At 31.0% G+C, this 15,364-nt stretch overlaps 1 protein-coding gene across 1 annotated transcript; it reads left to right on the top strand.

Annotated features, from left to right (window-relative positions):
• Nucleotides 1-1,518: 1,518 nt before the first annotated feature.
• LOC140450439 (uncharacterized) lies at nucleotides 1,519-2,016 on the top strand. The gene has a single exon (XM_072544079.1). The coding sequence runs from the start codon at nucleotides 1,519-1,521 to the stop codon at nucleotides 2,014-2,016; it is 498 nt and encodes a 165-aa protein (XP_072400180.1).
• The last annotated feature ends 13,348 nt before the right edge of the window (nucleotides 2,017-15,364 follow it).

Below are 15,364 nucleotides of genomic sequence, written 5' to 3' on the forward strand. Positions count from 1 at the left end.
TGATTTATCTCTTGTAGACCCTTCTTTAGTACAAAACATAACTTGGGAAGCTAGTACACGGGGAAGTACTGGGAAGAAAATAGTAAGAAATCGTATTGGAGTACCATGGTGGAACAATCACTGTCAGGACGCTATAAAGAAGACTCATACAGCATTCAATAAATACAAAAATCAAAAAACACAAGAATATCTTCTAGAATATATAAGAAGTTAAGGGCTATTAGTAAAAAAATGGTAAATGAAGCAAAAAAGGAATCGTAGAAAAATTTTTTATTATCAATAAACAGTTCTACCCCAGCAGCAATAGTGTGGAAACAAATAAACCAAATTTCGGGACGCCACCCAAACTCATCAATAAGTTTTTTAGAATATAATAATAAAATTCATACATCTAGATCTGGAATAGCCAATGTATTAGTTTCATCCTTAGACTCACATTCAAGTAACGAAAATTTTTCTCAAGAGTTTTTACAATTTAAAACCAAAGAAGAATTACAAGAATTTAATTATGATAAAAGCGATAACCTACCAATAAATGCACCAATACTTGAGAAAGAGTTAATTGAATCTATAAATTCTATTAAAAACTCTAGTCCTGGTCCAGATGATATTCCTATTATTTTCTTTAAAAATTTGCCTAAAAATGAATTTGCCTATTTACTAAAGATAATAATAGTCTCCTGTTTTATACCGCTGTCGCGGCTTTGAGAGTATAGCAGGGTAGTCTGCTATATCTAGGGCCTACGGTTTACAAGGAAGGTAACATGGCCAGTGCTACGCCTCAACCGTCTATTATTACCCCTGGTTTTATCCAAGGTACTCATTTTTATTCAGGCTGAGTCAACCTGGGGCCTATAGACATTTTTAAAATGTCTAGATGTTCTTGCTGGCGGTAGGATTCGAACTACGGACCACCGGCTTGCGAGGCAAGCATCCTACCGCTTGCGCTACGCAGGCCCTTATTTTTTACTAAAGATATATAACAAAATATGGCTTAAAGAAGTGTTTCCACATACTTGGAATAATGTACACAATACCTATCCTTAAACCTGGTAAACCACTTTCAGACCTAAAGTCCTACCGTCCAGTATCGTAAGGATGTGCAATGAGCAAAGTGCTCGAAAAATTAATTAACCAACGTCTTATTTGGATACTCGAGCAAATATCTGTTTTATCTAACAAACAAAGTGGATTTCGTAAAGATAGATCAACTTTAGACAACTTAGTTGACCTCGAGTCTGAAATACATGAAGCGCTAGCAAATAATCAAAGCTGCATAGCGGTATTTTTTGATATAACCAGAGCATTTGGTACAGTTTGGCGCCATGGAATAATTAAAACTTTACCGAAATTAGGTATACAAGGAAATATGCTAAACTTCATCACTAACTTTTTAAAAAATCGAAGCTTCCAAGTAAAAGTAGATGATTTCACTTCTAAAACAAGAATACAGGAAAATTGAACCCCTCAAGGATCATCGATTAGTGTTACTCTTTTTCTTATTACAATGCTTCCTCTATGGTTAAACAGTTTTACAGTAAGATTAATGAGTACCGGAATTACCAACATATTTATACTGATGCCTTCAAATCAGAAAAAGGAGTGGGATGTGCCGTTATATACAATGACTACACTGCTTCATACAAAATCTCAAATTTTAGCACAGCATATACAGGAGAACTATTCGCAATCTACAATGCATTAGAATATGTACTGAACGCCAACTTAGACAGGTGCCTAATAATAACAGATTCTTTAAGTTCCATGAGTAGCTTAGGCACCATTTACCCAACTCATCCATTGTTGCGATTGATAAAGAACCATTTGTACCAACTTCAGCAAAAGAATGCGATTGTAAAATTTATGTGGATTCCGTCACATATAGGTAGACATGGTAATGAAAGAGTAGATGCTGCCACCAAATCTTCAGTTAACAAAGAAGACTTGATTGAACCTACCCATAAGAAAGATTTTCATCACTGGATTAACTCAACATTGAAAGAACGGTGGCTTTAGGAATGGAATCAGTCTCAACAAAAACTACGAGACATAAAAACAACAATTACAAGATAGAAGAATATGTGTAGCAACAGGAAAGACCAAATTATAATAAACAGACTGAGATTAGGACATACACTCCTAACACATGAATACCATATTACTGGAAGTGTTCATCCAATGTGCGGTAAGTGTTTTAACAGTTTAAGTGTCCAACATCGCTTAATCGAATGCCTTACATATTCAAATGAGAGGAAAAAGTGTAAGCTATCGGCAACGCTACGCGAGTGTCTAGAAGAAAATTGTGTCTATTCGTCTGTTTTAAGTTTTCTAAAATTAATAGGAATATACAACCAAATTTAAACATCAGTGCATGTACAAATAAATGTGTAATCTTCTATTAACCAATGTACTTAGTTTAACTCAGATTTATGTATGTAAAATCTATGAATGTCAAAATCTATATATATATATATATATATATATATATATATATATATATATATATATATATTAATGTGATATTAAAAGTCAGAGATGCGCCAAGCAATTAATTAGCTAATTAATTAATTAATTAAACTTATTTAAATGATGCAATTATGATTTTATCACACTATTTAATTCTCTTATCTCAGGGTTATATTCGTGCTTCAATATCTATGCTTTACATATGATAGGTAAGGTCTGAGGAATACCGGAATAATAAACATATATGATACAAAATTATATATTGAAATAAAATTCACACTCAAATATCTTAAACAAAAAATATCTCATACAATGATTATCAAAATTTTGTTCTACGTACGTGAACCTTCAAACATTAATGTTATATACTACATAAATTAAAATCTCAAATCAAAATTGTTGTTCTATATCTCCTGATAAATATTTCTATCCTTTCTGAAGCAATAAGAAAAAATACTTGTTGATAAAACAATATCGACGAATGGAAAATAATTATCTCTCTGATGATGAGTTGTCCAAACCCTTGTTCCTTGTAGCCTACACTATCGATTCTTAGCAGTTCCCTAGTTAATTAGCAATCTTACAACAAATTATTGCGAGCCTCTCGTCTTCAATGATCTCCTTCAGATGCACGTGTCGTTCAACAGATGCCAGTCTCTTCTCCTCTCGATAAACAGAATCTCTCGTTCCGGCCTGAACAGTGACTCTTGGAATATATAAGTAGAAAAGTATGACTTACAATATTTTACTGGATCAGCTTCCGTCAGGATACACTTAGTCTACGAAAACTCACAAACATTCACTTCTTCTAATGCTTAATATCACTTGGGAACCGCCAAAGAACAACGACTGTTTGCCTTGCACCCTTGGAAAACAACTGATGATATTTTTTCCCTCTAAAATCTAGCTAAACTCTCATTCCTCCATCTCTCCCACTTTTTTTCGCTCTTTGCCAATCAAAGTTCGTCATATTTATCCCCATTTAGATAACAAACAACAATTTTAAATACAATTATAACTTTCGTACAAACTATTAACATGCTAATCGGTTTCTACAAATTCTTAAGAACTAACGGAGAAATGTAATTTCTAAATTCTACCCTATTCTCTTTATTCACTGTACAAGTCCATTTGGAAAACCCGGTCGTATTGTTCAATTCACTACGTTCACTCAAATATATTTTACAAAGAAAATAATTTATGCATATCTTAAATTTTGTTTACTACAGGTAATCCAAAGATAATGGACTTTCTTTTCTTTGAAATATCTTTCATAGTTTATCAGTTGAAATATTTTGAATTATTATATTTTATAATTTGAAATATATTACGAGCAAAATAATATTATTTTTAATTTTTACATAGCATAACAACTCTCCAGGATATCTTGAAAATCTATTTAAATGGTCGATTTAGTAATTTTAATTTTATCTTTGGCGGATAAAATGAATCATAACAATATATATATATATATATATATATATATATATATATATATATATATATATATATATATATATATATATATATATATATATATATATATATATATATATATATATATATATATATTATGTATCCAAAAAGGTTAAAAAAATTGCAATACCTAGCGGTGCTAATAACCACTTAGGTTGATGCGCCTTAATTGTAAATAATAAAAAAAGTAGTTTAGATGTAGGATGTGAAAAATATTATTTCATTCTCCACTCTGTAAAAATATATACGTGTTTATACAGGACCATTTTCCGACAGAATATTACACCGAAAAATTTGATGATACTTATATTCCCAAAAAAAGGTCAAGCTTTCTCATCTTCGTGAATCTATTCGCAAACTTAAAAAGATTTCGCCGGTTTCTAGCGACAATATCTACAGGAATGTATTTTGACCTCTTGAATCGACCAGCAATCTTTCCTTGAAAACTAATTCAATTTTTCCAAGTGGCTTGAAATTCCTTTGCCATTCACCTGACGGCTACAATTACTGTGTCGTCGGAGCGAAGCCAAACGCCTAATATAATTTGCAAAGAAAATATCAAATTGAAAACTGTTTTTGTGCGAAAAAAGAAATGAAAACCTAACGACGTTTCGACAAATCGTGTTTTATTTAATTGCGTCGCGGTATAAGAAATGCTACTAAACAAATATTTACATCTAATTCTTTAAATTCTGAATAATTTTTATGCAAGTTTTTAAGAAAAAAGACTTTTTATTTGATATTGGTACACAAATTTTTACAATTCTTGACGATTATTGTTAAAACTTTTAAATGAAATGAACCAGTAGTATACAGTTAAGACTGACTTTATTTTGTTTCAAAAGTAAATACAATTGACAGTTTACATTATACCAATCTTAAATCTATTTCAATAATCTGTGCAGTTTTTCATCAACTAAAGCTTTAGTCAACACATCAGCTGGCATAACATCAGTAGACATATCTCTCAAAAAGTAGTACGTCTCTCAAAAAATGATACCTTACATCAATTTGCTTACTTCTTTTATGATAAATCGGATTTGCTGATAAGTTTAATGTACTTTGATTATTACTACATTCAGTTTTTTCAATTAAATCACTTAGCAAACCCCTAAGAAAAACAGCCTCTTTAGCAGCCTCTGACAAGGCCATATATTCTGCCTCACAGCTAGATAAAGCTACTGTTCTTTGTTTTGCACTTTGCCAAGATATTGCAAAGCCACAAAGTTTAAATACATATCCAGTAAAGGATATTCGATCTAATGTATTGCTTGCCAATCAGCATCTACAAAACTTGCAATTCTGAATCATCTTTTCAGTAAATCAGAGAATAATTAATAGCGTCTTTTAAATACCTCGATACTCTTTTTGGACATTTTCAATGAGATTTGTACCCTCATTAATGATAGATTAGACGTTACAAAAAGAACGGTACTAGGCTCGGGATTCAGTCTGGTAGAGGTATTTTGGTCGGGGCTCTTATTACAGCTCAAATATAAAGAATCAGTTAGAGAAGTACGGAAGATACAGAGACGAGAAATTAGAAGATAAGAGAAGAGAAGTTAGAAGATAAGAGAAGGGAAATGTTTGAGCACCACCCTATTTTTAGAGAAACAGGGAAACCTTATGACATATAGAATAAGATAACAGGAAACGTAAGATTAAAGTTAAGATAATCACGTGAAAATAAAGTAAACCGTGAGAGAAAAGGCATTATGATTGTGCGGTACACATTTAATATTTCGACACATATACACTAGTTATATATAATAAAACAAATAATAATATAAATCAATAAAAAATGCCTGAAAGAGATACACCTTGCACAAAAATATAAATTCATATCATAGCAAAAAAATAAAAAAGCAAATAGTTCGTCAACAAAGTTATATTGAGGTATATTAAAAAATGTACTATAACAATTACGCCACAGTTAAATGGCACTAGATAAGTGATTGCACAATCTATTATTGAATACAACAACAAAATGTCTATTTGGAAAAATTATACTGAATAATGTAGTATTCTTTCTCAATAATAGAAAAAAAACAAGGAATATTATAATTGTCAATATTCGTCAAAATAAAATATTATTATGCCTTGAGAATACGTAAACATTTACTTAATTTTTTTGAATGTGATCACCTCAAATCTATTCCTAAAATTTATCATAAATATAACCTACTTTAATATCAAACAAATGGTTTGTAATTTGTACGTATATATGATACTGTAAGTTTCTACCCGTGATAGTTCATTCGGTTATACTTAACCATAAAGCAAAGTCACTGAACTGAATTTTGTAAATCAATTTCTTACTATTTAGGTATTGAAGTTGAGCTTTAGTCAATAAAATTTATAGTTACTCACAATACCGTAGACAATAGGTGGATACAAGTAATTGCGTTACGTCCTCAATAAAGGCACCTGACACTGGGTCCTGGCAACAGGTATTTGACAGCAGGTACAGCAACGAATTATCTACGGTATTCGATCCGTAATCCCTCGAATTGACTTTGGTAGTCGAAAAGAGAAACAACCAGACAGGAACAGCACAGGTAGTAGTAAGTAGTATAGATAAATGAAGAGACAAATGAACGTAAAGTTGAATGAAGGCGTCGAACAGCAGAGATGAATGAAGGTAGAGATGAACGATCGGCAACAGAAGTGACTTCGTTCCTTCGAATTGGAACACGTCTGTTTAACAAAAGAGAAAATAGTTAATATAGGACACACTGTGTAAAGATATTTTATATAGATAAGGGTGAATTGAAAATACACTTACCGCCGTCTGATGGAGAACAAACCGCTTGCCACAGGAACCAACTTGAAAATGAATTCTAATTCTGATCTTAGGCAAGCTAAAGATACAAAAGGGGTGTATTGGCTGAAGAGTGTCACGCAAAATTGATATTTAAATAGCAAGGCTAGTGGGGTCACTTTTGTAACCTAACCACTATCTCCCGACAGGTATTATACGGTCACCGAAAACCAAATTTTCTGCTTTTCTGAGAAGGTAGACCGGAGATTTTACAATAGGCACTGATTCCTTTGTTACTAGGAAAGATTTCTATTAAGGAAAGTCTAGATAAAAAGATCAGGGAACATTTGGCGAAATATTTCATTGTTAAAAAAAAGCGTAGTGAATCGCTCGTTGCTGTTGGGTTATTTTTAAGACTTTTAACAAAATATATGGACATAGGCGGCGTGAAATTAATTTTCTAAGGGGAATACTTTAAAGAAATTTTAAACATGCTTCAGATTCATTTTGTACATTGTTAAATTGACTCATAAAACTGATTACAAATGATATATCTGGTCTGGTTAAAACGGATAAATACATCAAACTACCAATTAGCCTCTGATAAGGAAATTTATCTGTAATACAATCGTCCATTATTAACGATAACTTTAATTCAATTTGGAGTTTTTACTCCTTTGGCATCACTCATGTTAAATCTCTTTAACAACTGGATAATATAGTTTTTCTAATTTAAAGCAATATAACCTTTATTTGGATCAAAATATATTTGCATACCTAAACATTCCTTAATTCTACCCAAATCTTTAATAACAAATTTACTTTTCAGTTCATTTTGTAGTCTACTTGTTTTACTTTCATCATTTGAGAACACAAAATATCATCTACATATACTGCTACAACTGTAATTTTATTATTTTCTTTTTTTATATAGATACAAGGTTCATGTTTTGATTTCTTATAATTAATATTTTCCAAAACATTATTTACTTCACAATTCCATGCCCTGAAAAACTGTTTAAGCCCATAAATAGCCTTATTTAATTTTAAACATTTGTTACCTGCTAAATCAAAACCCTCTGGTGATTGCATGTATATTTTCTCTTTCAAATTGCCATTTAGAAATGCTGTTTTAACATCTAAATGAGTAATATCCAAATCTAATTTTACAGAAAGTGAAAAAAAGCAACCTTAAAGAAGAATGTCTTATTACTGAAGCAAAAGTTTCTATATAGTATGTATATTCACTTTGATTAAAACACCTAGCCACTAATTTTGCGCGATATGTAACTTTATTTTTGCTATTAAACTTTAACTTAAACACCCACTTATTATCAATTACTTCAATCATCACTTCAAACTTTTTTGTGTCTTCCATAATTTGTACATCTCTGCTTACTATAATTTCTTTGTTAGTTGGATTATGCACCCTATATCCTTTTGTATTTCCAGCATTCCCTACTAAAATGTGCAAAATAGCCTTTTTCTCCCACTTTGACCTTTTTTCTTTTGGAACATGTACCATCACATTGCTGCCAAATATTCAAAGGCCACTAACATCAGGTTTTCTATCTGTCCAGATTTCAAATGGTGTTTTGTTTAAACTAGAAGCCAAAGATCTATTTTTTAAGTAAACAGCCGTGTTTACAGTTTCAGCCCAAAAAACATTCTTAAGATTGGCATTAAACAAAAGACACTTTGCCTTTTCTGCAATTGTCCTATTCAAACGTTCAGATACTCCATTTTTTCAGGTGTGTAGGGATTGGTTTTTGAATGTATAATACCATTTACACTTAAATATCTTTCAAATTCTTGTGAATAAAATTCTTCACCATTGTCACTTCGCAGAGTTTTTACATGAACACCCTTCTGCTTTTTAGTCATACCTTTAAAATTCTTAAAACAATTAAAAACTTCACTTTTTGTTTTAATAAAATAAATGAAAACCATTTTACTAAAATCGTCTTGAAAAGTAAAAAGATATTTGGAGCAACCTAAGGATCTGTTCTCTATAGGTCCACATACACCAGTGTGTATAATATCCAATAAACTACTGGCTCTTTGACCTTGCTGTGGAAACAGTGATCATTAGACTTCGGCAAATATGCAAATAAAAATATGTAGAAAATATGCGCATAAATATGCACGTGTTTACCCGAAAATATGCAAATATTTTACAAAATATGCATACAAATAAATAAAAAAATCGTAAAATAGTAACAATTTTATTTAAAAAAAAACAGTGTACATAACTAAATATTTCCTACTATTCATTAAGATTTACATTTATTTTAAGTAACTACATCATTTTTAAGTATGAATAAACTTATTTAGAATTATGGAAACAATAAATGACCAAGTGGTGTTCAAAATTTTCTAACAAAAACTTGTGGCTTCTGTCTGAGTACATATATTCTGTGACTGAGGTGAGTAAGCACATAAGTCAAATTTTCCGAATTTTTTTTTTTGATAAAAATGTGTAGGTGATTTGTAATACTATCATCGGCTCTAAGCACTTTAGTCTACTATGCATTTTTACAGCTGTTATTGCGAAGTGTGCATAATAACCATACTGAGAAAATACCGACTTGAGTTTGTGAATAAACACTTAAGTCGACTTATGTGAAGAGAGCCAGTTGGAACTTGCTGTCTCTTGTCGTCCCGTCGGTGACTTATGTTATTAGGCGCCAATGAAACATTACATGCAGAAAATAATTTAGCCTAAAACAGTTCAGTTTGGTTTGATATTGCGAATAACACATGTCCAGAAGTTTTTTGTTTAAAGTGTCTGTTGATGATGAGTTGATAGCAGATACATTCTTAAAAGCAATTCTGGTTTGATGACAAAAAAATAATACTACAAGCAATTTAACTTAGAGCGTAAAAATCACGTCAACAGCTGCAAAAACCACCGGACACAAGAAAGGCTAGAGAATTACGAAAAAAAAAAAGTAATTCGGGAAGTCATATATTACAAAAAATGGTAAAATAATTCCAGAAAGACCATTTCAACCTCTGCCACTATGCCCAGCAAAGAGTATAAAAAAAAATCACTGAAAATCAGCTGAAAGAAATTTTTCCCAAATATTGGAGTTTGGGCAGTTACGACAAGAGAATAGCTTATATAGCCAGTCTTTTCACTATATATGACAAAAAATCGCAGAGGCCTTATACAGACGATCCAGACAAAGAAAAATTTCGCCTCAAAACCTACAAATATTTTTTATGAATAAATGGTAGCCATATTTCTGTTTGCCGTAAATGCTCTCTTGTGACTTTCAATGAAACAGACAATTTCATAAAAGTTATCGCTGTAATAAAAAGAGTATAACCTACAGAAACAAAGACTGATTCTGCCCAATGAAAGAATATTCCACCAAACAAGTGGTCTGAAGAAAATTAGAAGAACTCGGTAAGCATATTTTGAGTTTCCTGAGTTACGAAAGCCACTACTCACGCGTCCAAACAAATAAAAGGTTTCTACCATCACATTTGACCCTAGAAGCCTATACAAGGAATCATACCAAAATTTTGTGTCGTATCCATATTATAGATCTAAATGTCATAAATTGAATCTGTCGTTTAAAAAGCCTCAAACGGATATTTGCCATAAATGCGACAAGTTAAAGGGGCCAATTGGTGTCTAGGAAAAAAGACGATCAAGGAGAACATTTTCGCTGGCATGACGTGCAATGGCTAAATTATATAAAATGGGATAATGGGGAAATATTTTTCAAAAAATCCTTAAATGCAGAGAAGTCATTTAAGGAAATTTCTTTTATTAGACGAAATGTGTTAGGAAATTTAGTTCCCCCGTTGAAATATAAGGCGGATGTACCAATAAATAAAGAAAAAAAGAAGGATCTTGATTTGCTTTCCTTAATCCCTACAACTTTTCATGGGTTCTATGAAAATCTTTCATCGATCGAAACAGCGTTGCTGGACTATTCAGGTATCGACGAAGATATTGATTAAATAGTTATTATGTTTAAGTGGTTCATTCTTTTTTTAGGTTTATTTTTTTATCAAACTTGCTTTTTTATAACAAATAAAAAATACTTTGTTTATTAATATTATTTTCATAACCATTTTCTGTAAGTGCAATAACACATAAGTCATGGACCCACTTGGGATCAAATGACATAAGTCACGAATTTTATTTTTGACATATTTTTTATTTCCTGGGTGGTGGAAAATTTGGAGAATAGTCTATATTAGTATAATACATTTATATAGATAATTATAAAAACAACACTTAAAACCAAATAAAGTAAGTAACACGTAATTTTGGGCTATAAAACGGATTTAGAGGTAACCGGTGAATATTAAATCGCTTCTACTGCAAAACTAGGCAAAATGACTTATGTGCTTTCTCACCACGGTCAAAGTATTTATATATGGAAAAACTTCGTTCAACATCAACTGATGTAACGGGAGCATTTTTCAAACTACCCAAAACATTTGGTTCTAAATTAATTGTTTCCGAAATATTTCCAGCTAGAACACTGACTACTTCAGAAAGAATATGGTAACCTTTATTTTTTTCCATAGTAGCTTCAAATTTTTTTAAAATATCTTTTCCCATATTACCCTTAACGTTCCGACAACATGACGCAAATTCTTTTATTAATGCTGTACTTTCGAACAGTGACAGTTTTGGTGATTCTAACTGAGTAATTGTTTTTTGAACAAAACTAAAATTTGATTTTATAAATGAAAGTTCTTGTTGAAGCAAGTTACTCTGAAAAGTTTGTTTAGAATCCAAAAGAGATTGGGAACTTTCATCTGTTAACGTATCAATTATGTTCTTTATTTTAACAAAATGATCTACATAAAAATTAGCTGCTTCTAACCATGTTCCCCATCGCGTTAAAATAGGTTGTGGTGGAAGAGGAATGTTAGGTAGCATTTCTTTATAAAGTTGAATTCTTATAGGAGATTTAAGAAATACTTTTTTGACACTGGATATCATGGTATTTACAAGATTAAACTTTTTTCGTATTTCCTCTGCAACTCTGTTTAATCCATGCGCTACACAAGTAACATGTATTAAATCTGGGAAAAATATTTTTAAATTTTGTCCTGCTTTCACCATATAAGGAGCAGCATCCGATAAAATAAGCAGTAATTTATTAGAAGGAATAGTTGTCGGAAGAAAAAAAAGTTGCTAATGTTTCTTGTATAAAACGCCAAATTGTTAAAGCATTTGTTTTCTCAAGTTGCTGGCATGAAATAAGATGAGATTTTGGTAAGGTATCTTCTTTAAGAACACCAATCAATAAATGAGCAATATACTTTCCTGAGGAATCAGTGGTTTCGTCTACAGATATGTAAAAATAATTATCTGCAATTTCTTCCTTAATATTAATTAACACCGACGAGTATAGCCCGTTCACATTATTTCTTCTTAGAGACCGATCACTTGGAACATTAAGTTTGCAATATTTTTTTAGAAACGAACTAAAATTTACATTTGCTAATTTTGAAAGCGGTATGTTTGCAGACACTAATGCGCGACACAAGTCTTCATTAAAAGTTTCTTGCTCATCTAATTTTTTTGAAGTAGATTGGAAACATTTAGCCATTGAAGTTTGATGTTTTCCTCCTATTTTTCCTTTTTTTGCAATGTGTGAAGCAGTTCTCACATGTTGGTCTATCTGAAATTTCTTCTCACATGCTATCTATAAATAAAAATAAAAACCTTTATTTTAACCCAACCTTTAAAATATAAAAATATACAAGGTGTTTTTGGTTAATCAAATAACTGGTTTGGAAAAAAAACACTCGCTAAGTGTTTTAAATGCAGTATTAATCCACAAATTAGTTTTTGTTACTAACCATTAGTACATCATATAACTTATTTTAAAATTCAACAAAAGTTTTTTTTTTGTTAATTCAATTACAATAAAAATAATTGTGTTTTAGAATAGCTGACTTCATAAAAAAAAGTAAAGGTGAAAAATTTTTCTAAATACACACCATTGTATTGTACCATGGACAATTTTTTCTCACTAAAGGAAGCTATTTTTCATTTAAAAACAACCTACGAGTACTAAATTTCAAGTAAATAAGTTTATTGGTTTTAAAGTTATTGTTGTTATTAACTAAAAGAATTTAATTTTTTTTTAATTTTAACACCCTGTATCTCGAAAAGTAAATAAGTTTGACCCCTCATTAACTATATCGTTTTGTTCAATTTTTCGAGAAGTATCTACAGTCAAACGTTGTAAGTGTCATTTGGAAACACCCTGTATGTATGAAATATTAGATATTTAATAGAAAATGTTAGATAATTACAATTTTGCCACAGACTGAACAGTAGATTTTTGCCATATCCATAGACAGCTCTTTATAAGGTTTAATCCAAGTTGAAGCACTGGTTGTTTTAGGCATTATAAAATCACAATCTTCCTTTTTGTTACGCACAACGAGTGTTTACGCTTTGAATATCAAAACAAAAATGATTTACAAATCTGAGCATCAAATTAGAAATGTTTAGGTACCTAATTCAATAAACTGGGAGATTTTGGAAAATCCCTAAATTAGGAACAAAACTATTAGCCGATTACCTGCTGTTAAGATACAATAAATTTTAGATATATTTGGGGATTAGATCATAAAATGCAAATGAGCGAACCCTTAGCGATTATCCAATAACTGAATGCCTCAGTGACCGAGACTTTCTAAGAATGTTGAGGGCTACTTAAATTGATCTTCTTTGAAATTGTAAATGTTTTGTACCTGTAGAGATTACGTACTTAGATCATTTCTTGATTAAAATGACTAAAAAATTTTATACAAGAATTGAAATAAATTGGTATGTTTAAAAATTTTCAAATACAGTATAAAAATCTGAACTTTTATGCACTTTATGCAAACTTTTATACAAATATGCCAAAATATGAAATATTTGCATAAAATATGCACAATATGCAAAATGTGCAATATGCATATTTGCCGAAGTCTAGTGATCATGTTTGTTTGCTCTCACAACAAACTATACAGTTTTGTTTTTTAATGTCCATTTCCCCAGCCACATTCAGTCCATCGACTATTCCATCTTTCATTTTATTTAAATAAAAACTATTTATATGGCTAAATATTTTGCAACAATGATTTTCAAATTTAATTGAATTTCCATTCTCTATTAATTTGCTGATACATAAAAGGTTAGTTGTAGGTTCTGGAATACAAAGAGCATTTTGAACTACAATATTAAAATTATTCTTACCAACAACAGTTAAGTCCAAATCACTTTACTTTGGCTATGTTCTTGTTAGCAACTATAATATCACATCTATCACTTACTCTTTTATTATTAATCCAGTATTCATTTGGCGTTAAATGAACACTAGCTCCCTAGTTCACATACCACTCAGTTTTCTTAAAGTCTCCATTGAGAAATGCAGCACTAAACGCATATTTTTCGGATGATTTCAATTTTGTGATCACTTCTTCTGTGATTAGTGCTATTTTCTAACCGTCTGTTGTGATTGGTTCTGGTTTTGTTACTACTACCACTTGCAAAGGCACTACCAGTATTACCAACATCACTTTCCATGTCCAACAGTTTTGTTTTAATTGAATCGGTAGAAATCACAATTCCTGAATGTTCGATACGCATTATCATTGGTGATAAACGCTCAGGTAATCCCGCCAAAAGTAGCAAACCTATCCACTTATCGTCAATTTTAAAACAAGTGTCACTTAATTTTTGTCCCTTTTCAACTATTTGGTTCACATAACTTGCCATTGAACTGCAATCTTCCAATCGCGTTGAAATTAGACTTCTCAATAAACTAATTTTCTTGTTTGTCTACTTCGGTTTCAGTTCCGTCTAAACACATGGACAAACCTTCTGGAGCAAGATACTTTTGCACTGCGAAAGCACTGTAGACATGTAATTCACTGCCATTTTGAACCTTTACACTCACTAGTATACAACGTTTATTTATTTACCAACGAAAAATTGGTCTAAGCCACCATAACCTTTTAAAACTTTAAAATGAAACGAACCAGTAGAGTATACATACAGTTAAGACTGACTTTATTTTGTTCCAAAAGTAAATACAATTGACAGTTTATATCGTACCAACCTTAACTTACTGTAAATAACATATAGCCCTAATATTTAAATTTTGTTTAGTTGATATCAATATTTCAACAATTATAACTTTTAATTTCTAATAATTCATACGTTAAACCTACATTATACTTTTTGTTATATATAATAAAACCGTCGGTTCCGATGTAATACTATAATAAAGCACCTATAAAATGCTGGTAATCGCTTTTTCAGGCCACGAATTGGAGGAATAATAAATGGCAAATATTGACATCAAAAACCCATTAATTTAATCAATGAACATCTGATTTGCAGCAATTCTGGTCGCTTGTTTATTGAAAAAAGCATTTATTTTTTTAATTCGTGCGGTTTCACGCACACGAAGCAGTTTTGGGGGAACACGATTCTTTGATCAAATAGCCTCTAATTAGAAACAAAGCCGGTTTAGGAGTAATGAACCTTCAAAACGTGGTATTTCGAATTGGGAAAATCTATTAGCATTTTTCATTGTGATACTTTACAATAAAGGGCTCTTTTTTGTTTTAATTTAAACGGAATATCATCGCCATTCATTAATTCCTAAATGTCTTCAACTG

The sequence above is a fragment of the Diabrotica undecimpunctata genome, chromosome 9, assembly GCF_040954645.1.
Source record: "Diabrotica undecimpunctata isolate CICGRU chromosome 9, icDiaUnde3, whole genome shotgun sequence".
NCBI classification, from domain to species: Eukaryota; Metazoa; Arthropoda; class Insecta; order Coleoptera; family Chrysomelidae; genus Diabrotica; species Diabrotica undecimpunctata.

Excerpts from the sequence above, each read along its gene's own strand:
- LOC140450439 (XM_072544079.1), top strand. The coding sequence starts at position 1,519 with ATGGTTAAACAGTTTTACAGTAAGATTAATGAGTACCGGAATTACCAA.